The sequence below is a fragment of the Anomaloglossus baeobatrachus genome, chromosome 3, assembly GCF_048569485.1.
Source record: "Anomaloglossus baeobatrachus isolate aAnoBae1 chromosome 3, aAnoBae1.hap1, whole genome shotgun sequence".
In the NCBI taxonomy this organism is placed as follows: Eukaryota; Metazoa; Chordata; class Amphibia; order Anura; family Aromobatidae; genus Anomaloglossus; species Anomaloglossus baeobatrachus.
The window spans coordinates 122,733,226-122,760,762 of NC_134355.1; the positions used below are offsets into that span (position 1 = coordinate 122,733,226).

Genomic DNA, 27,537 nt, shown 5'->3' on the forward strand with positions numbered 1-27,537 from the left:
TGGTAATGAGGGAATTTGTGTGTGTTTTTTATTTCAAATAAAGGATTTTTTCGGGTGTGTGTGTTTTTTTACTGTAACTTACAGATTAATCATGGAAGGTGTCTCATAGACGCCTGACATGATTAATCTAGGACTTATTGGCAGCTATGGGCTGCCAATAACTCCTTATTACCCCGATTTGCCAACGGCACCAGGGCAAATCGGGAAGAGCCGGGTACAGCCCCAGAACTGTCGCATATAATGTATGCGGCAATTCTGGGCGGCTGCTGACTGATATTGTTAGGGTGGTGGGCTCCCCATAACGTGGAGCTCCCCATCCTGAGAATACCAGCCTTCAGCCGTATGGCTTTATCTGGCTGGCATTAAAATTGGGGGGAACCGCACGCCGTTTTTTTTTAATTATTTATTTATTTATTTTACTGCACAGTATAGACACGCCCACCGGCTGCTGTGATTGGGTGCAGTGTGACACCTGTCACTCAGCGTGGGGGCGTGTCTCACTGTAACCAATCATAGGCGCCGGTGGGCGGGGAAAGCAGGGAATACGAGATTGTTTAATGGGCGGCCGGCTTTTTCAAAATAGTAAAAGCCGCCGCAGCAGTGTGAATGCCGTGCAGCGCTGCGCCGGAGATCGGGGAACGGTAAGTATGAGAGAGGGGGGGAAACTGACCGACAGACTGTGAGAGAGGGACAGACAGACAGAGAGACCGACAGAGAGACAGAGAGACTGACCGACGGACTCAGGGAGATTGACCGACATACACAGAAATAGAAAGAATAGCCGACATCACTAGAAATAAAAACACCAAACGGACACGGACTATAGGTATATGCATACGTGTTTACTAACGTGTGTGCACATACCCATAGACTTTCATTGTGTCCACGTGTGCGTGCTCCGTGCAGATAACGGACATGCATCCGTGCCAAACGCAAACACATACGGATCACGGACACGCACACACGGACATAATGAAATAACGGACGTGTGACCACAATCATAGATTAACATTGGTGCACGTTTGGCCGTGTCTCCGGTATATACGGAAACGGACCAAACACGCACGTGTATCACGGACGTGTGAAGGGGGCCTTAGAGAAACTGACCATGTTTTTCTAATCCTGTGCCAACCCATAAAAAAAAAAAAAAAAAAAAAAAAAAAGAGGCTTCCCTTTGACGTGCTCAGAACTTTATATCTATGAGAAGTTTATACAACTATTAGGCCATGACCGCACTTTGCTTCATCCTACTTGCAGTTCAGAACGCACGCTTTTGCCTTAATTGATTTAGCCAAAGTTGCCTTTTCCAGAAATTTAGCGCTAAAAACGCCTGCGTATTTACCGCGTTTTAGATGCGCTTTCAGCGCTTTTTACATGCTTTTTCACCTGCGTTTTGACAGATGCGTTTTGAACATCAAGACACTGCTAAATAAAGTTTAAATAGTCAAACAGAATGAAAAAAAGAGAAAAAAACCCAATACATATATATTTTGTGAATTAATAAAGAAAATAGATTTAATGATATTATTGCGGTTTTATAATATTTATTTAAAAAATAGCAATAAAAGCAAAATTTTCTTTAATTTACTTGTCGGACTAAGTGTGTGTGTGTGTAAAGGGACATATTATTCTATTATTTTAATGTCAGAAATGCATGCGTTTTTGAAGTCCAAAACGCATGTTTTCTGCACCTAAAAAGCAGGTAAAACGCAGGAAATTTGAAGTTTCTTGGTTTTTGCCATTTCTCATTGACTTCAATGTTAGCAAAACGCTGTAGAAATGGCAAAAATAATAGTTGACATGCTGCTTCTTTGAACGCATGGTTTTTGCCACAAAATATGCAAATTAAACGCAGCGTTTAGAAACGCAAAGTGCGGTCTAGAAATTAAACTTTTCCATAGACTATTATGGAAAAGCAAAACGCATGCCTTTTGGCATGAAAATGCTGCAGGTAAAAACGCAAAGTGCGGTCATACCCTTAGTCCAGCATTTATAAATCTATAAGCAACTGACCATTAAATGCAAAACAAATATCAACATGGATTTAAAAAAATCAAACACATTTTATTAAATGAACAATGTACAGATGCATGGTTACCATGAAGATGACATAGCGCAGTAGTAGATCCCACCCTTATTTCATTTTCCTTCTTTTATTTCGAATGATCATGAGAAAAAAAAAAAAAAATGGAATAACCAAAGATTACCAGAGATTATCGCAGGTCTATTAATGCCAAAAGTTTTGTACTGGTAAATTAACAGTCTTGTATAGGAATGCATGGCTATACTGAGAGTGGACCAACGTGATGGAACCCAAAAAGCCTGTATTGTTAGACCGCGCCTCATGGTATTTTATATAAATATGACAGATGAAACATTTTAGAAGTGTGACATTAAATTTATTCCCCAATTATAAGTGTAAAGAGGCTTTCTGAACAAGACAATTCTTCGGAAAACAAAGTATAAGCCACCTGGCCACCAAAGATTTGCCGGATCCAGCAAGTCTAAATTTTGGATTGTTGTTCATTTTGTTTTCTAAAAGGTAAGCCGCCAACAGAGGAGTTTGGCAGCGGCTCTCTCATGGAGAACAAAGGAGCTTGGCAGAGCGGGTGCTGTGGTATATGGAAGTGATGGAGGAGAAAACTGCTGGCCAAATTATTGGCTGGACCACCGCTTGGAGACAGCCATCGAATGTGTATTGGGGGTTTAGAACAATGTATTGGGCTAATTCCTCTTTCAACATTTGCTCTAAACCTGGCCATACATGAGAAGCTGAACTTCTGTTTAGCCAACAGCTCTCTCCCTCCTCACTCCCACAAACCCATCGCTCTCCCAGTTACCGAGCGTTCATGTCTTTTCAATGCAGGAAGAAGACAAAGTCACTGGAGGAAGTTTCTCACTTGGAAACAATTCCAACTGACCGAACCTTCTCTCACGCAATATCATTCATCAAAAGAAGAGTCAGAAGGTGCTGTAACACGCATACCGGCGTCCTCGCATTCTCCTGCCCCAGCAAGGACGTCTGATTCCTCTTTCCTGGCTTCTCACCTAGATGGCGAAGCCCTGGACTGGATCACTCCTTTTCTGCAGACAGGAATCCACAAAATTCCGGAAATATTCAGACCAGTGATTGGACTGCAGGAGAAAAGGATTGATCCAGTCCTGGGCTTCACCATCTAGGTGAGAAGCCAGGAAAGAGGAAACAGACATCCTCACCGGGGGAGGGGGGCAGAAGAGCGCGAGGATGTCAGTATGGGCATTACGGCGCCAAAGGCATCAGATGGTCGGCCAGTCCCGCCAAACAGGGCAGGTTCTGCTGACTTATCTAATGTGTATGGGGGCTTCAAGTGTCTGTATCTAGTTTGTGTCTTATTGCCTATTGTCTAGTTCTTGTCCTCAAAGACTAAAAAATAAATGTATCTCATTTTACTGATACATCTCTTGAAAAATTAAACTCAACTTTACAAATAGTCTGGGTTAACAATATCCCACTTCTTAGTGTATGCAGCGGCTTTTTATGTCCACCTCCACATGTAGACATGTCTGACTTCATTCCATCTGCCCCCACAGTCTGTAACGTTTAAGATGAGAGGGCATGAGAGATATAGATATAGATAGATAGATAGATAGATAGATACAGTGTGGGCCTGCAGGATTTGTCTGTAACCATGGAAACACATAGGTCTGCATAGGAGATGGGGACCCCCAAATGCTAAGTTCTAATTTGAATGTCCTGGAGTAAAACAAATGGTTGAAAGAGTGGACAGCCTTTCATTAGATGAAACAGCAACTTGCTGATAGCTATAGTACAGAAAATAAATGCTATGACTCGTTAATCTGAAAAATGTTGGTATGGTTACATCCATCCACTACGTGTCCAATACCCCACATAACGAACAGACATAAGACCACTCACTGTCACTCCTGAGTTACTGCAATGTCATATAGTATGTATTTATAGCAGACGTCTGCTGCGTGCACAAACCATACAGATCCATGCAATTACCCATGCATATAAAGAAATGTAGCAGTTCTATAGAAATCTGACCCCCTCCTTGAGAAAAAAAAAACAAAAACAAACACCCTTGTCATGTTCCTATAGGGGCTGCAAAGGGCTGGGGGGGGGGAATAAAAAAAAACAAAAACAAAAAAAAAAAAAAACACAACACCACCATTAGAAATTAATTTGAAATTATAATATATATATATATATATATATATATATATATATATATATATATATATATATATATATATATATATATATATATATATATATATATATATATAAGTAATTCTCTCCTTCCCGAATCAGTAGCGCATATCACAACAATCAGCCCCAATCCTGTACCATAAATGTACCCGGCTATCATTAGTGATAGAATGGATTACATCTCATCACAAAATAGAAAACACAAATACAAACTACAAGATCTCCGCTACGGACATTGACACTATTGGGGGGTTCCCTGCCCCCAGAAGAAGCCTCACTGGATAGATCCTCTATACAGTAAAGCAAGACAAGGCGTTCATTACAGATTATCTGATAGAAGAACAAAATTGGCAAGTTCAGAACCCCCCCAAAAAAAAAACCAAACAATGTTACACTGATATCGTCCAAAATGTATCACAAAATCAGAGTGTGCTTGTATGATCCAGAGCAGAGTGTGATCCGGGGCAGCCGCCGTGATGTCAGCCCGGTTCTGGAAGGGGCACGTCCTTCAGTCACATGTAAGGCAGACTTCAAACATCTTTAAGGTTCAGTTTACAGATAAATGGTGAGCGGAAAGACCCCAAGTACAAGTATCCATCATGCTCATGAGCTTCGCTTATGTACGGCACCACCTCTCCATTAGGGTCGTGGAAACTTCTCTTGTATGATCCCTTCACTCCTAGCTCTAGGACGAGGCTGTACCTGGGGACAAACTTCATCACTGTGTCATGGCTGAAAATCTGCAGATTGAATAAGAGAAAAAAAGAAAAATTACTCCAATATGAATGTAATATACCAAAAGTGGACACTGCAGAAAATTAAATGTGTTTATTAAATAGTCTTCATTAGACTGAATTCACACATCAGTTTTCTTTCTCACATGTGAAAAACAGTTTCCTTCAATGTGCTGGTATCCCTTGATGGTCAATGTGTCGTTTTCCACAATCGGCAAATTGTCGGTGAGAAACAGACAGCACTCTACCGACACTCGGATAGTCTGAGTAGTGATGAGCGAGCACCACCATGTACAGGTATTCAGTTCTATTAGCGAATAGTGATGAGTGAGCACTACCATGTACAGGTGATCGGTACTCTTAACGAGCAGCTGGTCACTCGGACGGGGTCATCTCCTGTACCAAGTATAATGGAAAAAATGCTCGAGCCCCCCCCATTGACTTCCATTATACTCAGGTGCTCGAGTCAAGCCCACCTGAGTGTCCAACTGCTGATTACAACTACCAAGCACCAAGGCATGGTAGTGCTTACTCAATACTACCTCTGCGATCTATCCGCTATTTTTTTACAGATACATTCACTTGAATGGACGACTTTAATTCACAAAGCGGTTCAAAATAGGACAGACATTTTTTAACTACCAATGCTTATACCCAATAGTTTTCTGATAGCTGACAACCCCCTTTCGAGTATTGTGAAAGGACGGTCATGCCTTCTGTTAGTGACTGTCCCTGTTAATGTGGCATCACTGGTATTTAATATAATTTGCTCTATAACTGAAGCAGCTAGACCTCTCTATGTGCACATACCTTAAATATTATTTTCTTAATCCATGGTTTGTCTGCCAAGAAATCCATCATGGAAAATCCAGGGTTAAGTCTTACAGCAGACATGGCCACCCAGTATCCCCCTGTACTACTAAGACGGATATTATCGGGAAATCCAGGCAAGTTGTCCACAAACATGTCTACTCCGCCTTTTGTGAGGCCAGACACATAATATCTAGGGAGAATAAACAAAACCTACATTAGTAAAAGAAGATGAATGAAAAACATAACTGAATAAGGCTTGGGCATTTAAAGGGGGATTTCCACTTCTTGGATAACCCTATCTCAATTTCTACATTTCCCCATATAGAATGAGAAAAAAAAACAAAAAACAACAAAACAAACAGCCCGTGCTCACCTCCGATGCCAGCGCCGTTCTCGCATATGAACCAGGACTCCTGGGAATTATGTGACATTATTATGCCACATGAGCCCTGCAGCCAATGAGTTGTCTGAAGGAAATGAGAGTGAAGCAGGCAGCCTGACACCCGGAAACAGTAAGAGCTGCTGCCGCTACCTGACCAAATATCCCCCCCAATATCAGTTACATCCAAAGGAAGTGAGAAAGATGCTGACACTGATTGGCTGCAGCGCTCACATGGAATGACATCAGACGATCCCCAGAACCAAGATCAAGAGGAATATAGGCAGTTTTATTGTATATTGGCAATATAGCAATTTGAGTAGTAGAGATTCTTTTTAAGGCCAAGTTCAGACAAGTATGTACAGTTGTCAATTTTCCATCCAGAGACAGATACATTTTTATCAGTACGTCACATAAAGGTCCCCTTTTCTTTTTACGCGCTGGTTGAGTTTCATGGTCCAGTGTATGCTGTGTAAAATCTTCTGATCTATACCATTATCCATCTTACAGATATACAGTGCAGACATAATATGCTCATCTGAAAAAGCCCCCATAAACCATTAAAATAAACAAAACCCATCATAAGCAGGTCATGCTGCCCCCAGGTTTAGGAGGCCAGGGTCCGCTTCTCCGCAACATACAGGGAGTTTTGCTCATTTCCGGAGGCTCTCTACACAAGGTTTGGTTAATATACTCATTATTTTGTGAGAACTGATTCGGTTTTATTTCCTCACAGTCTGGCGGTTATTATATACCTACATAGACACCAGGGGCAGTCAGCGATGTACTGACATAATACCTAAAAGATGAGGCTTCCCAGGAGGCAATCAATCCAGGACAATAAAGAAGGATACTACTGTATGAGCTGCAAATTTCAACCTCCATCAGCTCTGAGATATTATCACATTACCCAGTGCTTACAGGAGCAATTCTGACATTAAAGAACAGATAGTTGGAATTAAATTGTGTTTTTCTGTATTGTTGTCCATAAGAATGTGCAATTAAGCTGGGTTTACACACTGCAACATCGCAAACGACATCGCTGTAACGTCACCGGTTTTGTGACGCAATAGCGATGTTGTTTGCGATGTTGCAGTGTGTGAATCCTATCAGCGACCTGGCCCCTGCTGTGAAGTTGCTGGAAGTTGCTGATCACTACAAGTCGTTCAGGACCATTCCTAGGTCCTTTGTTTCCCGCTGTGCAGCATGAAGTTTCAGTGTGTGAATCCTTTTCAGCGACTTTGTTAGCAACTTCCCTTTCAAAAGGCTGCTTATCAACGTCCCCAACAACCAGCCAGGTCGCTCTGCAGGTCCGGATCGCTGGTAAGTTGTTGGCCAGGTTTGCCGGGTTGAACGCTCACCAGAGACTTAGCAGCGACTTATGGAGATCGCTATTGCGTCACCAAACCGGTGACGTTACAGCGATGTCCTTTGCGATGTTGCAGCGTGTAAACCCAGCTTTACAGAGGAGGAAGTAAACCAAGTGTCCAGCACAGATAAAAAAAAAAAAAAAAAAAAATAATGGTGCCTAATGCAAGCAGCCGGATTAAGCGCTATCTCACTGTTCAGAAATGGGTATAGTCTGACAGTATACGGGCAGCACAGTAGGTCAGTGGTTAGCACTATTGCTTTGCAGCTCTGGGGTCCTGGTTTTAAATCCCACCAAGGACAACATCTGCAAGGAGTTTGTATGTTCTCCCCGTGTTTGTGTGGGTTTCCTCCCACACTTCAAAGACATACTCATAGGGACCTTAGATTGTGAGCTCCAATGGGGACAGTGTTACTGATGGCAGGGTGCACCAAGTACTTGGGGGAAGGAACCTTGCCATAACTACTGGGATGTGGTGTGGACTGGAAAAATAAACTTGTTTTCCCAGACTGTTACATAAAGGGGGGCTTTGCTGTGATTACCATGAAAAAAAAAAAAAATTAAAATAAAATAAGGTTTACCGTCCTCAACGATCAACTTAAAAGTTCCCTGTCCGATTGCGCTGAGCATCCAGAAGTCTCATCAACATTTTTATTCCATAATCCGTCCTAATTATGTATGTAAAGGTGGGCAAGTGCATTCGGATACCGATCGCCGCTCTGGATCATGTGACTCGCAGGATGACGGTAGACGCTGTGAGCGGCGCTGGACACCGGAGAGGACGGCGAACGGAAGTATTTTAATGCGCTCAATACACATCATTATATAACTAATTAGAAGAATAGATATTTTGGTGCGACATATTGAAATTGACATATGCATAGACTTATAGAAGTAGAAGACAGTGGGATTTTGTTTTCTTCCAATGCTCATCATAGAAGGTTTCTTTGTGGCAGTAATTGGCACTGGGTGAAGCGAGGGCGAGCGCGGTGACCCCCGGCGGCACTTACCTCCTCACACGTGCCATTGTGGTTTCAGCAACAAGCACAAAATCTTCCGCTGGAGAAAGCTGCACGCCATTGGCAAATCGCAATCCTCCCATCAAAACCTTCACCTCCTTCGTCAATGTGTCATATTCCAGCAATCTACAAGGAGACATAATGGAAGGATTAAAGGTAATCCCAGGATGTCATGTGGCTGAATGGACAGCGCCTCATCAGTGTCAGAAAACATCCTCCGTAACAGATTTCCTTATTATTGAGGATAATCTTCTAAAGTCTTTCCATATAACTCATGCTTCTGAGTGTCTGTCCTTTACAAGTTGTCACACGATAACCCAGGATTAGAGGACGGCGCTGCCTCTGATCTGCGTATATAAAGCTTTATACCACGTCCTTCCCCGGCTCTTACTCAGATCCTGTGTACAATGGATGTTACAATTATATATTTAGCAATGACACATTATTTTAAAACAACCCTTAGTATGTGTGCACACCGAGTATATGTAGCAGCAAACAGCAGAGCATTGGAAAAATGTGTTTTTAGATGTTTTTTCTCATTGTTTTAAATGGGTGTAAAACACGGATAGATAAAAAAGTAACAAAAAGAGGAAAATAATTTCCCCCCAAAAATCAAATACTTACAGCAACAAGAGGGAATCACTCTTAACCTGCCCAGGCCAAAGGATCTAATGCACTCACAGGATGCAGCAAAGCCCCCAATAAAGATGGAGGCAACAGGTGCAAAACTGTTATGATCCGGAACCATGGAAGTTCACAATAGATCATTGGCAAAAAAGGTGACAAGAGCATTGGCACCTAATCTGGCCGCCATGCCCTTACTAACCAACCATCAACACTAGAAGTAGCTGAGGGGTGAACTAACATCCTATGCACTGCGAACCCAGCTGGAGGACTAGCTATCCTAAAGGAAGAATGAATAACTCTCTGCCTCAGAAATAGACCGCAAAAGGTATAGCAAGCCCCCCACATTCAAAGACTACGGTGATATAGGAAAAACACAATACACAGAAGGATGATAGGATTAGCAAAGGTGAGGCCCCACTGACTAAATAGGAAAGAATAGGAAAGAATAGGAAAGGGGCTGATGGTGGCCAGAGAAAAACCCTACAAAAACCCAAATACCTGATAGTACAAAAAAAGTCCTCAGATCGCACGATCTGCACTCCGTCCTATATCAGGCGCTCTTGTCAAACCAATGAACCAATGAACAGAAAACAAAATTCAAGAAGCAACAAACACATGGACTTATAGGAGCAAAACTCCAAACATAGCTGCAGGGACAACAGAGAGGGAAGATTCCTGCATGCAAGTAAACTGACAACCACAATAATTGACAACCCAGATAAGAACAAAAGACCAAAAACAACATAACCAAGCACTTACCTGGGGTAGATGTGGTCAGAAGCAAGATGAAAAGGCTGGTAAGCTACAGGACAATGATAACCGGCTCAGACTGCCAGCAGACCAAGGTTTAAATAGGCAGAGAGTTATCAATGGAAACACCCATTGCTCCAGCACACCTGGTCTCTGTCCAAATCATTCCCGGCCACAAGAGGGAGCCTCACAGCAGCAAAAGCATAACTGACATTCACAACACAAAACACTGATGGAGCAACCACTCACACACTGCCACTCCATGGAGAAGGTGATTGCTTTTCTTCTAGCTCCTATTGGGAGACCCAGACAATTGGGTGTATAGCTTCTGCCTCCGGAGGCCACACAAAGTATTACACTTTAAAAAGTGTAACCCCTCCCCTCTGCCTATACACCCCCCCGTGCATCACGGGCTCCTCAGTTTTGGTGCAAAAGCAGGAAGGAGGAAACTTATAAATTGGTCTAAGGTAAATTCAATCCGAAGGATGTTCGGAGAACTGAAAACCATGAACCAAAAGAACAATTCAATATGAACAACATGTGTACACAAAAGAACAACAGCCCGAAGGGAACAGGGGCGGGTGCTGGGTCTCCCAATAGGAGCTAGAAGAAAAGGAATTTAAGGTAAGTAAACAAAATTCCCTTCTTCTTTGTCGCTCCATTGGGAGACCCAGACAATTGGGACGTCCAAAAGCAGTCCCTGGGTGGGTAAAAGAATACCCTGATAAAAAGAGCCAACAACGGCCCTCCTCTTACAGGTGGGCAACCGCCGCCTGAAGGACTAGCCTACCTAGACTGGCATCCGCCGAAGCATAGGTATGCACCTGATAGTGTTTCATGAAAGTGTGCAGACTAGACCAGGTAGCTGCCTGACACACCTGCTGAGCCGTCGCCCGGTGCCGCAATGCCCAGGACGCACCCACGGCTCTGGTAGAATGGGTTTTCAGCCCTGAAGGAATCGGAAGCCCAGAAGAACGGTAGGCTTCAAAAATCGGTTCCTTGATCCACCGAGCCAAGGTTGACTTGGAAGCCTGCGACCCCTTACGCTGGCCAGCGACAAGGACAAAGAGCGCATCAGAACGGCGCAGTGGCGCCGTGCGAGACACGTAGATCCGGAGTGCTTTCACTAGATCTAACAAATGCAAATCCTTTTCACATTGGTGAATTGGATGAGGGCAAAATGAAGGTAAGGAGATATCCTGATTGAGATGAAAAGGGGACACCACTTTGGGGAGAAAGTCCGGGACCGGACGCAGAACCACCTTATCCTGGTGAAATACCAGGAAGGGGGCTTTGCATGACAGCGCTGCAAGCTCTGACACTCTTCGGAGTGATGTAACTGCCACTAGAAATGCCACCTTCTGCGAAAGACGTGATAGAGAGACATCCCGCAGCGGCTCAAAAGGTGGTTTCTGAAGAGCCCGTAGAACCCTGTTGAGATCCCAGGGTTCCAGCGGACGCTTGTAAGGTGGAACTATGTGGCAAGCTCCCTGCAGGAACGTGCGGACCTGCGGAAGCCTGGCTAGACGCTTTTGAAAAAACACGGAAAGCGCCGAGACTTGTCCCTTGAGAGAGCCGAGAGACAAACCCTTGTCCATTCCGGATTGAAGGAAGGAAAGAAACGTGGGTAAGGCAAACGGCCAGGGGGTAAACCCCTTATCAGAGCACCAGGCTAAGAAGATCCTCCAAGCCCTGTGATAGATCTTGGCTGACGTTGGTTTCCTGGCCTGTCTCATAGTGGCAATGACCTCTTGAGATAACCCTGAGGACGCTAGGAGCCAGGACTCAATGGCCACACAGTCAGGTTGAGGGCCGCAGAATTCAGATGGAAAAATGGCCCTTGAGACAGCAAGTCTGGTCGGTCTGGGAGCGCCCATGGTTGACCCACCGTGAGGTGCCACAGGTCCGGGTACCATGACCTCCTCGGCCAGTCTGGAGCGACGAGGATGGCGCGGCGGCAGTCGGACCTGATCTTGCGCAACACTCTGGGCAGCATTGCCAGAGGAGGGAATACATAAGGCAGTCGAAACTGCGACCAATCCTGAACTAAGGCATCCGCCGCCAGAGCTCTGTGATCCTGAGACCGTGCCATGAATGCCGGGACTTTGTTGTTGTGCCGAGACGCCATGAGATCGACGTCCGGCGTTCCCCAGCGGCAACAGATCTCTTGAAACACGTCCGGGTGAAGAGACCATTCCCCTGCGTCCATGCCCTGGCGACTGAGAAAGTCTGCTTCCCAGTTTTCTACGCCTGGGATGTGAACCGCGGAGATGGTGGAGGCTGTGGCCTCCGCCCACAGCAGAATCCGCCGAACTTCTTGGAAGGCTTGACGACTGCGAGTGCCGCCCTGGTGGTTGATGTACGCGACCGCCGTGGCGTTGTCCGACTGTATGCGGATCTGCCTGCCCTCCAGCCACCGATGGAACGCTTTTAGGGCTAGATACACTGCCCTTATCTCCAGAACATTGATCTGAAGGGAGGACTCTGTCGGAGTCCAGGTTCCCTGAGCCTTGTGGTGGAGAAAAACCGCTCCCCACCCTGACAGACTCGCGTCCGTCGTGACCACAGCCCAGGATGGGGGCAGGAAAGATTTTCCCTTCGACAGGGAAGTGGGAAGAAGCCACCACTGAAGAGAGGTCTTGGCTGCCAGAGAAAGAGAGAGGTTCCTGTCTAAAGACGTCGACCTCTTGTCCCATTTGCGGAGAATGTCCCATTGGAGTGGACGCAGATGAAACTGCGCAAAGGGAACTGCCTCCATTGCTGCCACCATCTTCCCCAGGAAGTGCATGAGGCGCCTCAAGGGGTGTGACTGGGCCCGAAGGAGAGATTGCACCCCTGTTTGCAGCGAACGCTGTTTGTCCAGCGGTAGCTTGACTATCGCTGAGAGAGTATGAAACTCCATCCCGAGGTAAGTCAGTGATTGGGTCGGAGTCAATTTTGACTTTGGGAAATTGATGATCCACCCGAACCTCTGGAGAGTCTCCAGAGCCACGGTCAGACTGTGTTGACATGCCACCCGGGAGGGTGCCTTGACTAGGAGATCGTCTAAGTACGGGATCACCGAGTGGCCCTGAGAGTGTAGGACCGCCACCACGGATGCCATGACCTTGGTGAAGACCCGTGGGGCTGTCGCCAGGCCGAAAGGCAGTGCCACAAACTGAAGGTGTTCGTCCCCAATGGCGAAACGCAGGAAGCGTTGATGCTCTGGAGCGATCGGCACGTGGAGATAGGCATCCCTGATGTCGATTGATGCCAGGAAGTCTCCTTGGGACATCGAAGCGATGACAGAGCGGAGGGATTCCATGCGAAACCGCCTGGTTCTCACATGTCTGTTGAGCAATTTGAGGTCCAAAACGGGACGGAATGAACCGTCCTTTTTTGGTACCACGAACAGGTTCGAGTAAAAACCGCGACCACGTTCCTGAAGGGGAACGGGGATCACAACTCCTTCTGTCTTCAGAGTGTCCACCGCCTGAAAAAGTGCAACGGTTCGCTCGGGGGGCGGAGATGTTCTGAAAAAACGAGTCGGAGGACGAGAGCTGAACTCTATCCTGTAACCGTGAGACAGAATGTCCCTCACCCATCGGTCTTGGACATGTGGCCACCAGGCGTCGCAAAAGCGGGAGAGCCTGCCACCGACCGAGGATGCGGTTTGGGGAGGCCGAAAGTCATGAGGAGGCCGCCTTGGAGACGGTGCCTCCGGCGGTCTTTGGAGGACGTGACTTAGACCGCCATGCAGAAGAGTTTCTCTGGCTCTTCTGTGACCTGTTGGACGATGAGGATTGGGACCTGGCTGAGGGCCGAAAGGACCGAAACCTCGCTTGAATTTTTCGTTGCTGAGGTCTCTTTGGTTTGGGCTGGGGTAAGGACGAGTCCTTTCCCTTGGATTGCTTAATAATTTCATCCAATTGTTCGCCAAACAATCGGTCGCCAGAAAAGGGCAAACCGGTCAAGAACTTCTTGGAAGCAGAGTCTGCCTTCCATTCGCGTAGCCACATGGCCCTGCGGACTGCCACCGAATTGGCGGATGCTACCGCTGTACGGCTAGCCGAGTCCATGACAGCATTCATGGCGTAGGATGAAAATACCGACGCCTGAGAAGTCAAAGACGCTACTTGCGGAGCAGAGGTACGGGTGACCGCATTAATCTCAGACAGACAAGCTGAGATAGCCTGGAGTGCCCACACTGCTGCAAAGGCTGGGGCAAAGGACGCGCCTATGGCTTCATAGATGGATTTCATTAGGAGCTCTATCTGCCTGTCCGTGGCATCCTTGAGCGTTGAACCGTCAGCCACTGCTACTACGGATCTAGCCGCCAGTCTAGAGACTGGAGGATCCACCTTGGGACATTGAGCCCAACCCTTAACTACGTCAGAGGGGAAGGGGTAACGTGTGTCATTAAGGCGTTTAGTAAAGCGCTTGTCCGGGAAAGCCCTGTGCTTCTGGACAGCATCTCTGAAGTTCGAGTGATCGAAGAACACACTCCGAGTACGTTTGGGAAACCTAAACTGGTGCTTCTCCTGCTGTGCTGCCGACTCCTCTATAGGTAGAGTTGGGGGAGAAAGATCTAGCACCTGGTTGATGGACGCTATAAGGTCATTTACTATGGCGTCCCCTTCAGGTGTATCAAGATTGAGAGCAACGTCAGGGTCAGAGTCCTGGGCTGCGACCTCCGCCTCATCCTCTAGAGAGTCCTCAAGCTGAGACCCCGAACAGCGTGATGAAGTCGGGGAAGATTCTAAGCGAGCCCGCTTAGCCGGTCTGGGACTGCGGTCCGTGCCGGAGTCCTCCACGTAATAACTAGAGGCCACCCCAGGAGCACGCTTCGTCGCAGACCGAGAGGGGCCTGGGGGCGATCCCGCAGTGCCCGGGGCCTGTGTAAGGGCCGGTCTGGACTGCAAAGCTTCTAGTATCTTAGCAGACCATTTGTCCATAGACTGAGCCATGGATTGTGAAAGTGACTCAGATAGTTTCTCAGCAAAAGCTGCAAACTCTGTCCCTGCCGCCTGGACAGGGGAAGCCGGCGGTTCTACCTGGGCCGAGGGTCCCACCAGTGCCCCAGGCTCCGGCTGAGCGAGTGCCACATGGCCCGAGCATTGCTCACAGTAAGGGTAGGTGGAACCTGCAGGTAGCATAGCCGCACAAGAGGTACAGGTTGCAAAATAACCCTGTGTCTTGGCACCCTTGCTCCTTGTGAACGACATGCTGTAGTCTCCCAGGAGAGTGATCACTGAGGGATATATAGCCACAAGCTAACAGTACAGCCGAACCGAGAAAATGTATACAAATATTTTATATATTATATATATATATATATATTATATATATATATATATATATATATATATATATATATATATATATATATATATATATATATATATATATATATATATATATATATATATATATATATATATATATATATATATATATATATATATATATATATATATATATATATATACAGTTCAGCACTCTAGGGGGCCCAGCACCGGTGGGAAGAAGCCACCTGGCTTACCAACCGCTCAAGCAGTGTGTGGCCACCAGATTCCCTGCCTCGGGTCTCCCAGAGGTGCTGCCAGAAGTCCTCCACCGGCAGAATGTGCTTAAAACATGGCTGTCGGCGTTTACAGGGGAGGAGGGAGCCGTGGGCGTAACTACAAAAATGCGGGAATCTGGTGTCCCAGAGTGATTAGTGAGGGGGGCGGAGGACAGCCAAGTGTGCTCCAGCCCTCACTGTCGGCGTCAGACCGACCGTCCCGCCCTTCCCCCTGACTGGCAGGCCCGGGGGCGGGAGTTTAAGGCACTAGGTCGCAAAAGCCGGGGACGGCAAGCAGGCGCGGTCGGCGCGGTAGTCCCGGTCTCCTACCAACACCGCAGTCGCTGCAGCATCTGAGGTCAAGGTGCTCCATGCACCGTCCCCAAGGGGACACAGAGTACCTGTAGATGCAGGGCCCTGTCCCTGAAGATACTCAGTCTCCTGTCCGTCAGAATCCCACAGAGGCTGCGGATGGAGCCCGGTCCCAGTGCCTGGATGACCGGATAGGATCCCACTTCTCCCAGAGCCCCTAAGGGATGGGGAAGGAAAACGGCATGTGGCTCCGGCCTGTGTACCCGCAATGGGTACCTCAACCTTAACAACACCGCCGACTTAGTGGGGTGAGAAGGGAGCATGCCGGGAGCCCTGTTAGGGCCCTCTTTTCTTCCATCCGATATAATCAGCAGCTGCTGCTGACTAAAATGGGAGCATGAGTGCATGTGTGCCTCCTTCAACACAAAGCATAAAACTGAGGAGCCCGTGATGCACGGGGGGGTGTATAGGCAGAGGGGAGGGGTTACACTTTTTAAAGTGTAATGCTTTGTGTGGCCTCCGGAGGCAGAAGCTATACACCCAATTGTCTGGGTCTCCCAATGGAGCGACAAAGAAATTACACACAAAATAGACTTGTATGGGGCGCCGTTAACACATGTAGGTGCACAGTATCTGGCCTACAGCCTATTAGTTATGCCCAATACCTCATAAATATTTTAAATATATATTTTTACACTTATATCTTCATACAGGATGCAGCCAGGCCCAGTAATGTAGACCTTGTAAACTGGGGTCTCGGTTCTTGGGTGGTGCACTTATATAGTGCTGGGCAGCCCGCCTAGTCTAATAGCATGGTCGTCATTAATAGGCCGTAAATCCAGACACTGTGCACCTATATGTGTGAACAGCACCCTATACAAGCTATTTGTGTGCACTTGTAATACTTAGCAATCACCTCCTCCATGGAGTGGCAGTGTGTGAGTGGTTGCTCCATCAGTGTTTTGCACCTGTTGCCTCCATCTTTATTGGGGTTTTGCTGCATCCTGTGCATTAGATTCTATGGCTTCAGCAGGTAAACCCTGTTGCCCTCTTGTTGCTGTGAGAAGGTGTAAAACGCTGAAAGAATTGACACACTTTGATGGATCAAATCTGCAGGGAAAAAAAATAAGCAGCGTGTGCAGGAGACTTCAGAGAGATCAGTCACTTTGCTGGGAATGTAAAATGCTGCATTTTTTCTGTGGCAAAAAAATGAGTGAACAAGTCCATAGGCTCACAAAATAAAATGACTCAAATCCAGAAAAGGAGTTCAGTGCCCATGTGCTAGTGGTTGTGGCACATAACGCTGGCTGTTGGTGCCGGCTTTCCTTCACGGTTGAGGCTCTTCTTGCTGCATGTGACACGGATGGAGCGAGAAAACCTCTCTGCGATGTACACTGACTCTACACTGCCCAAAGGACAATATACAGACACTTTTTTCTTAGCACAAACTATAGTTTATACTGGCACCATTTTTCAGCACTTTATATCCCACTTGTTATAGGAGGTGATGTGATAAAAAAAATAAAAAATAAAATAAAAAACGGTGACATTTTTAATTATTTAGTTTTTTTCATTTGTGACCGTGAAGAATTAACAATGATATTTTAGGAGTCCAGACTTTTATAGATGTAGTGATACCAAATTATATATTGTGGAAGGACTTCAATAGGCCCCTGGCTGGTATGAGGAGCCATCGGCACTCCATGGACACATTACGGGGCTAAGAGGGGGCTCCAGGCCTAAAGTTTCAGAAGCCGCCTGCACACTAAAGGGTGCTTTACATGATGCAACATCGCTAGTGATTGCTAGCGATGTCGCATGCGATAGCACCCGCCCCCGTCATTGTAACGATATGTGGTGATTGCTGCCGTAGCGAACATTATCGCAACGGCAGCGTCACACGCACACACCTGTGCAGCGACGTCGCTGTGACCGCCGAACAATCCCTCCTTCAAGGGGGAGGTGCGTTCGGCGTCACAGCAAGGTCACCAATAGAAGCGGAGGGGCGGAGATGAGCGGGACATAACATCCCGCCCACCTCCTTTCTTCCGCATTGCCGGTGGAGGCAGATAAGGAGATGTTCGTCGTTCCTGCGGCGTCACACAGAGCGATGTGTGCTGCCGCAGGACCGACGAACAACATCGTACCGGCAGCAGCAGCGATATTAAGGAAATGAGCGACGTGTCAACGAGCAACGATTTTTCACATTTTTTGTGCTCGTTGATCGTCGCTCATTTGTGTTACACACTGCGATGTCGGTAACGGCGCCAGATGTGCGTCACAACCGACGTGACCCCGAAGATATATCGTTACCGATATCGCAGCGTGTAAAGCCCCCTTTACACTACGTGTACACCGAGTATTTGGTGAGTTTTTACCTCAGTATTTGTAGCCAAAGCCAGGAGTGGGTGATAAATCCAGAAAGTGGTGCCCGTGTTTCAACTATACTTTTGCTCTTGGTTTTGGCTACAAATACTGAGGTAAAAACCTAACCAAATACTCAATGTGTGCACGTGGTGTAAATAATTTTAATTTGCAGGCTGATGTAAGCTCTATAATATATCCTGCTCCTGCCATATATAAAGAGGGCTCCGTTCATTAGCCAGCTCCACACAGCTCCTGTGCATATCAGTTTTAGCTTTGCAGTGATTGTTACTAAAGGATTAAAACATTTAAGGCCTTGTGAACATGCTTTTTTTTTTTTTTATGCGTTTTTTTTATGCAGATTTAAGGGGAAAAAACTTTTTTCCTTGTGTAGACCTGACAAAACAATCTGTCTCCTCACTGGCAGATTGATTGTCAGGTCTCCGCAAGGAGAAACGTTTTCCCCTTAGACCCCACTATAGCTTTTCATTCAGCCAGATCAAATCTCATACTTTGCAGTGACGAGGGGCAATCACCCTGAAACACCGTGTCTGCAAAATGAGGTTCTGATCCGGCATAAACCCTATGCCAAGTCATATGAAAAGGCTCGTTAAAGAGCTGCTTTTGACTTTTAGGATTGCTACTTCCAATACCGTGTTTTTCCAAAAAATAAGACCTCCCCCAAAAATAAGCCCTAGCAGGGATTTTCAGCATTTTCGGAGAAAAGCTTATAAGCCCTCCCCCGAAAATAAGCCCTAGTCGCGGCTCAATAATGAAGTGTCCCTGCAGCTAAAAAAGATACAGATACTACAGGACACTTCATTAAACACAGCGGCACCCGGCAATTACACTCACCCGACACTGAGCGGCAGGACCTGCAGTGATCACACACCCGCACACATCAGCTCTCACACATCAGCTCTCTCTCACACACAAACATCGGATCGCACACACATCGGATCGCATACACACTCACCTCATCCAGCGACACCGATCTCTTCTCGCTGGGAGAATCCTGAGAGGCAGTGCAGTAGAGCGCAACAAACAGGACCTGCGGCCGGACACGTGACTTGCTTCATTCCCTGCTGCCGTAAGTGCGTGATGTGATGTGTGATGTCATGCGTGTGCCTGCGTGTGCGATCGGCTGTGTGTGGCCTGCGATCGGCTGTGTGTGGCCTGCGATCGGCTGTGTGTGGCCTGCGATCGGCTGTGTGTGGCCTGCGATCGGCTGTGTGTGGCCTGCGATCGGCTGTGTGTGGCCTGCGATCGGCTGTGTGTGGCCTGCGATCGGCTGTGTGTGGCCTGCGATCGGCTGTGTGTGGCCTGCGATCGGCTGTGTGTGGCCTGCGATCGGCTGTGTGTGATCTGCTGTGTGTGTGTGCCTGCGATCGGATGTATGTATCTGTGATCGGCTGTGTGTGTGTGTGTGTGTGTGTGTGTGTGATCTGCTGAGTGTGCCTGCGATCTGCTGAGTGTGCCTGCGATCTGCTGTGTGTGCCTGCGATCTGCTGTGTGTGCCTGCGATCTGCTGTGTGTGCCTGCGATCTGCTGTGTGTGCCTGCGATCTGCTGTGTGTGCCTGCGATCTGCTGTGTGTGCCTGCGATCTGCTGTGTGTGCCTGCGATCTGCTGTGTGTGCCTGCGATCTGCTGTGTGTGTCAGCGTGTCAGCTAGCAGCAGGGTAGGACGGCGTGCAGCACCGACCGGAGATGACAGGAGGACCTGGGAACCACGCAGACGTCCTGGTCTGGTGAGTATGAGTCTCCTGGGAAGTGTGGGGGGGGGGGGGTCTGCTTTTTTGGGGGGGGTAAAGTTACCCCCAACCATTTTTCTCCAAGAATAAGACCTCCTCCAAAAATAAGCCCTAGTGCTTTTTTGGGGGGCAGAAAAAATATAAGACAGGGTCTTATTTTTGGAAAAACAAGGTAGGTGGCACTAATCTACATGTCTATCCGAATGCCAGCAAAGTATGAGAATTCTTAAGTGCTCTGCGCACGTTGCTTGGTTTTTCTTTGCAGTTTTGGGTACAGAAAAAAAAGAAGCAGTATGTCAATCATTGTTGCGGAAGGGGGGGGGGGTTGCTGCGTTTCTAGACCTTCCAGCCAATGATTTCACACACACACACACACACACACACACACACACAACAGCATGGCAAAAAAAAATGCACGATTTTTTGGTGTGTTTTTCTGCCACAAGGTGCAGGTTTTGGTGCTGAAAACCTCTGCACAAAAAACTCAGGGTGCACACACATCCTAAGTGTCAATATCATAGGTGGCTGTTAAACGGAATCTGTTAACCCCTTCACGACCTAAGGTGTAACGGTACGTCCTAAATCATGAAGGGGTGATCACCACTGGCTGCTACGGTGAACCTCGCACATGTCTGCTAATTTCAACAGGAAACCATAAAGGGGTCATGGAACTTGGTATTAGATGTTTTTCATTCAAACAGCCACAAAAGAAGACCATCATAGATACAATATGGGATGAAGTAACCATTAGGGTTGCCTCATGAGAGCACATTATAGAGCTGCTGTAAGAAAGGAAGACCATCATCACAATGTTGCAAATTAGTTTCAACACTGACTAGGGGTAAAAAATGAGCAAGAAAAACAAATATATCTATAATGTAGGGAGATTTAATATTTTGGACCTTCATTTCAGTAATTAGGTTAATTTACTTTATTTTTTTAATGGAAACCAGAAATGCTTACCGTCCGTCGTCTGTGCCCTCCATGACCAGATAAGGGTAGTCCCGTCTCTGCCATTTACTGCTGGAATCGGAGAAGTAGATCTTCCTGCCGTCGCTGGTCACTGTGAGATCATTGACAAAGGACATTTTCTTTCCTTGAATCGGAGTGGCAGAAGATACCAGATGCACCACCGCACCTACACAAGAGGGAACACCATAATAACCTCACAAGTACTAGTATAATCGTAACCACACAGATACCAACGTGCCCCAGCGTTACTCACCTGTGGTGGGATTCACCTCGAATATTCCCTGGTAAGCATCTGCAACAAAAAGGGTCCCATTAGGGCCAACTCGGATTCCCAGGGGTCTTCCACAGTTTGGTTCATTGTCTCGGGTTCCTGTTAATGAAAGCACAATGCAGAATTAAGTATAAAAATTAGTACCAAACACAAAAATATGGAGCGTAAAAATGGGAGATACAGTGGAACTTTGGTTTACGAAAACCATAGGTTCTGGGAGTGTGCCGGTAAACCAAGTTACTCGTCTAGCAAACCAAGATTTCCCATAGGAAAATCATTGCAATGCAGACAATTCGTTCCACAACTTGTGCAATGTCCCATCCTGGTCCCCTATTGTGCCATTCCATACACACACACAAACGCACATTATGCTCACATATCCTCCGTTCCCTCGCCGGCCTGGTTCTTGCAATCTGTCGGTAATCATGGCGGCCATGTCATCATTTGCATGAGCAGCTTGCCTCAGATTGTCCAGCGCGCTGCCTTTAGGAAGCACTGATAGCGGCAGCGCCTGCATCGGTCGCGATGGTTACCGGATCCACATACCGGCGGACTACAAAAACCATGTATGAGGCCGGCGAGGTAACGGAGGTTATGTGAGCATAAGGTGTGTGTTTGTGCGTGCGGAACCGGAAGGGTGTGCGGTATTTTGCTCGTATAGCAAAGCTTGCTCGTAACCGAGTTACAGATTTGCAGCAAGCTTTGCTTGTATAGTGAAAAACTCGCACACCGGGTTACTCTTAAACCAAGGTTCCACTGTAGATTGATTCAGAACAGGATGTTTTCACCTTTTATTAGCCACTTTGTATACATCAGTCGAAGCTTGGGATATATACAGCATAAAGCTCCTGGTGTACACGTCAACTGTATACCATCATTTACCCATCAGAAGCCAAAAGAGGGCTCTTAAAAGATCAGCCACAGACAAGAAACACAATACTAAAAAATTCTACATAGATAAAATGCAAGAGCTCAATATATCATTTTACATTATAGAAAGCTGGGAAATAAAACCAAACATATACAGAAAAACATATATTAAAAGTCAATTTAGGCATTGGGGAAGAATTAACAATGTCACCACGCAAAGAATCATAGGTAAATATAGAGTAGGAACCATAATGGGAAACAAAGTACATGGTCAAATCAGACAGAGGAATTGAAGCAGGTAAATAAGGTCTAAATCACAAAAAATAAACTGCAGAATAGATCAAATAAAGTATAACTATCCTGCTCACTGACCCAAATTCATGCAGTTACAAACAAGCCGCTCCCTGCATCCTCATTTTAATGCGCGTTTCACAACATGCTTCTTCAGGGGGTTTAGGGGCAGTGGTAGAGGGATTGCCTCATAAAGCCTAGTAAAAAGACAGACATTCAGCGACTATAAGGGCTGCTTCTCACTTGTGAGTTTCTCGCAGTAGAGCAATGCGAGAAAATCTCGCACTGGAATCGGACACGTTAGTGAATGATTCAGCTCGCATTTGCCAAATCGGACTGAGGAAAAAAAATGGCAGCATGCTGCTTTTTTGCGAGTTTCTACTGCGAGTCTCTCCAATGCAAGTCTATGGGAGCGTGTAAATAATCGGATGTCACGGGACGGCACTCACACCATCCTAGTGATTTTCTAAATACATTTCTCGCATGTTTCCTAAAACACTGGAAACGAGTGATGTCTTACAATGTCTGTCAATCACTATTCTCTATCAGTCGGTCTCTCCCTCTCGGTCTCTATTCTCGCTCAGTCGGTCCGTCACTATCTTTGTCCCTCTCTCACAGTCTGTCGGTCATTTTCCCCTCCTCTCTCATACTCACCGTTCCCCGATCTCCGGCGCGGCGCTGCACGGCGTTCACACCGCTGCGGCGGCTTTTACTATTTTGAAAAAGCCGGCCGCTCATTAAACAATCTCGTATTCCCTGCTTTCCCAACACACAGGCGCCTATGATTGGTTGCAGTGAGACACGCCCCCACGCTGAGTGACAGGTGTCTTACTGCACCCAATCACAGCAGCCGGTGGGCGGGTCTATACTGTCATAGAACAAAATAGGGACGGCACCACCATTAAATATATATAGGTAATGGAAGTGTGCTTCAACCCATAAATAGAATCTGGAACACAACACATGGGAAAGAGTGAGCACAACTACACCAAACATATACTGGAAAATCCAGAATAATGGAATCAAGCAAGAGGAGTCCCTTGTTGCATGCAAAAAGTGTGAAAAAGTTTATTAGTAACACAGAGAAATATTGTTAAGACCATTTAAAAATGGGAAAGATCAAAAGAATGATCTACCCATGAGCAAATTGGCACATCACCAACCAAAACCTCATGAATTAATATGAAGCATACAAGCTCAAAATAGCAGTACCAAAGGACAGTATACAGCAGTACATAGTCACCAATTGTAGGATTCACATAAATATGGTACAGATCAAAGAGAGCTAATACAATACCAGGTAAGTAAATAGTGAGGGAAGTGGTATGGGTGCGCCTGCCCCACGCGTTACGCCACCATATGTGGCTTCATCAGGGCTTCAGGCGGGTCTATACTGTGCAGTGAAATAAATAATTAAGTAATTAAAAAAAACGGCGTGCGGTCCCCCCCAATTTTAATACCAACCAGATAAAGCCATACGGCTAAAAGCTGGTATTCTCAGGATGGGGAGCCCCACGTTATGGGGAGCCCCCCAGCCTAACAATATCAGTCAGCAGCCGCCCAGAATTGCCGCATACATTAGATGCAACAGTTCTGGGACTGTACCCGGCTCTTCCCGATTTGCCCTGGTGCGTTGGCAAATCGGGGTAATAAGGAGTTAATGGCAGCCCATAGCTGCCACTAAATCCTAGATTAATCATGTCAGGCGTCTCCACGAGATTACAGATTAATCATGGAAGTTAATTACAGTAAATAAACAAACACACACCTGAAAAAAATCATTTATTAGAAATAAAAAACACTAACAAATTCCCTCATCACCAATTTAAATAAGCCCCAAAAAGCCCTCCATGTCCGGCGTAATCCAGGATGGTCCAGCGTCGCTTCCAGCTCTGCTGCATGGAGGTGACCGGAGCTGTAGAAGACACCGCCGCTCCAGACAGCTCCATGCAGCAACTGAGGTGAGTAGCGCGATCAGCTGAGCTGTCACTGAGGTTAATCGCGGCCACCGCTGGATCCAGTGGCGGCCACCGGTTAACCTCAGTGACAGCTCAGCTGATCGCACTACTCACCTCAGTTGCCGCGTGGAGCTGACAGGAGCGGCGGTGTCTTCTGCAGCTCCGGTCACCTTCATGCAGCAGAGCTGGAAGTGACGCTGGAGATCCGTGGATTACGCCGGACATGGAGGGCTTTTTGGGGCTTATTAAATTGGTGAACCAGGGAATTTGTTAATGTTTTTTATTTCTAATAAATGATTTTTTCAGGTGTGTGTGTGTGTGTGTGTGTGTGTGTGTATTTACTGTAACTTACAGATTAATCATGGAAGGTATCTCGGGGAGACGCCCGACATGATTAATCTAGGATTTAGTGGCAGCTATGGGCTGCCATTAACTCCTTATTACCCCGATTTGCCAACGCACCAGGGCAAATCGGGAAGAGCCGGGTACAGTCCCAGAACTGTTGCATCTAATGTATGCGGCAATTCTGGGCGGCTGCTGACCGATATTGTTAGGCTGGGGGGCTCCCCATAACGTGGGGCTCCCCATCCTGAGAATACCAGCTTTTAGCCGTATGGCTTTATCTGGCTGGTATTAAAATTGGGGGGGACCGCACGCCGTTTTTTTTAATTATTTAATTATTTATTTCACTGCACAGTATAGACACGCCCACCGGCTGCTGTGATTGGTTGCAGTGAGACACCTGTCACTCAGCGTGGGGGCGTGTCTCACTGAAACCAATCATAGGCGCCTGTGGGCGGGGAAAGCAGGCAATACGAGATTGTTTAATGAGCGGCCGGCTTTTTCAAAATAGTAAAAGCCGCCGCAGCAGTGTGAATGCCGTGCAGCGCCGCGGATCGGTGAGTATGAGAGAGGGCTGCTAACTTCAGTCACTCGGGGGATTAGCGGTCACCGGTAAGCCCTTCACAGGTGACCGCTAATCAGGACGCGGCACAGACAGAGCCACAGCATGACAATGAAGTTGGGTGAAGTTCACCCGAGTTCATTCTGACAGTGCGGCTCTGTCTGTGTCTGCTGTCATCTGCCCTTCAGCTCTACTACATGGCTGTTCTGTGTCTGCTGTCAGCGGCCATGTAGCAGAGCTGAATGGCAGATGACAGAGTAAAAAAGTACGTATTACACACGCTAGTAAAATCATTAATTTATTCAGAAAAAGCATCGCACTTGCGTTGCACTCGGACCTAACGTGAACTAAAATCAGCCAAGTTTTTTTCAGCCCAGTTGGACCGATTTTACTCGCATAGATGTGTTTCCAGCCTAAAAATGAATTATCACCCCAGATATGTCCACTCTCACTACTATAGATACCCTCACATTCTCATTGCTTCCGGTATACTCTTCCACATCTTTCATAACACTTTCCATTGATCACTGTAGCTCAGCGTTTTCTTTTGGACACAGGTATTTTATTTTGACCTGTTCATATATTAAGTCTATTGTAATGGTCATACAGCATTGAAACGTACATTAGAATAGTGTGTTCCCATTATTCACACTACGCCCTACATTGGAGATTACCGCTGCCCATTTTCAGGATGTCCAGAACAGGAGGTGTGCGGATGACAGCACAGGTCCTTGCCCACTTTGATCTCTGGACCTCTCCCCTCTGAGGTCATTGAACGTAGAACATTGACAGGGGGCGAGCTGGGGAGCGAGAGGACAACGATCAGAATTACTGTCATACCGCACAGAATTCCTCCTCATTCTATATTTTTATAGTCTTTGAACGTTTGTCTTTTTGAGGGCTTTATAAGACACTATCACTGCCCCTACACTCCCTGAAGAAGCAGAATAAATTAGAAAAAAGGGCGGATTATTGGGCGCTGCACAAAGACAGGCCACAAAACTATAGCTGAATTAAAGTTTATCGATATTACGCCTTTCAGGGACTGTGTCGCTTCCTCGGACATACCAGACTATCTACATTACTGATCATGGTGTTCTTGTAGGGTGACAGACAAGAGTTATAAAAAAAAAACAAAACCTCCCTCTTGCTATTCCACCTTTTGCTGATGAAATCAGTTGCATGTTGCGTATACGTCCCATACACAACCGCAATAGGATATTACATAGATCAATGGGCCAAGTCCAAAGGAAACAACTGAGTGTTTAGTACATTTACACAATTTTAACAAGGATGCACATGTCAAACTGTGGCTTGCGAGCAGATTTTTTTTTCGTCACGCGAAGGCGCGCACCGGCACCTCTCCTCCCTCCCCCCCGCCAGCCATCCTCAATGCCGATACAGTTGAAAGCAATGACAAGAGGGGAGCCGCTACGCATTTTACATATTTAGGCCCTGTGCGCACACTGTGTTTTTACCCACTTTTTTTGCGTTTTTGCTGCAGAAATTTCTTGAGAAAATGGTTGTAACCTTTCTGCAGACATTCCCCAGCAAAGCCTATGGGGAAAAAAAAAAAATAAAAAAAAAAAAAATAGCTGTGTGCACACTGCATTTTTTTTCTCAAGAGCATTCTTTCTGCGGAATTTCTTGAGAAAAAGAATGAGCATGTCACTCCTTTTCCGCAGGTACCTGCGTTTTTGCCATAGATAATGGTAAAAAACCGCAGGGACCAACCTGTGGAAAAACACGCCAAAACCGCACCAAAAACGTATGCGGTATTCAGTGCGTTATTGGTGCGTTTTTTAACGCAAGTGCGCTAATCTTTCAGCCTTTTTCTAGTGCGCACAGGGCCTTAGAGATCAACATTCATCAAGACAGTAAAAGGATCTCTCGTCAAACATTCTGCCACTATTAGATTATGCCAAACTGAAGTTTAATATCTGGGGGACACCACCTTTATTGCAAAATTCAGGTATGCTTTGCACAACACACTGGGGTACCTATCCTGAAATCCCTCTTCATAACACTTACCTCGCTAATATCGTCATTTGTGTGAGTAGTTTTCGGCCGAAACGTAAATTATCCACCCTTCAAAGACCCAAAAATCTTGGGGGTAGCGCTTTGCAGACCTTTTTTTTTTTAATTATTATTACATTACAGGCCAGCTAAAGGCGCTAAGCAGTTGGATGCTGGGTTCTTAACTACCAAATTCAGAAAGTCACTTGTCGAAAGACACAAACACTAGCTGTCTACTAGGATTCTTGGAGCTTGATAAAATCTCACATTTCCAAAATGTTGTCTATGCTCAAGTTGGGGCGGTTAGTCTGGAGATATGCGAGAGGAGTGCCAAATTTTACTCATATTTTAGCGGACATTCCTCTATTGCAGAAACCTTAG

General features: G+C 46.4%; 1 protein-coding gene across 1 annotated transcript in view; it reads right to left on the reverse strand.

The window, feature by feature from the left end:
- Positions 1 to 2,043: 2,043 nt before the first annotated feature.
- APMAP (adipocyte plasma membrane associated protein) overlaps positions 2,044 to 27,537 on the reverse strand; it is a 61,232-nt gene continuing 35,738 nt past the window's right edge. The window contains exons 5-9 of the mRNA XM_075339417.1: positions 21,100 to 21,216; positions 20,838 to 21,012; positions 8,519 to 8,653; positions 5,758 to 5,950; positions 2,044 to 4,953 (exon numbers count right to left, since the gene is read on the reverse strand). Of these exons, the coding sequence (XP_075195532.1) occupies positions 4,744 to 4,953; positions 5,758 to 5,950; positions 8,519 to 8,653; positions 20,838 to 21,012; positions 21,100 to 21,216 (830 nt within the window). The 3' untranslated portion in view covers positions 2,044 to 4,743. The remainder of the gene's footprint in view (positions 4,954 to 5,757; positions 5,951 to 8,518; positions 8,654 to 20,837; positions 21,013 to 21,099; positions 21,217 to 27,537) is intronic.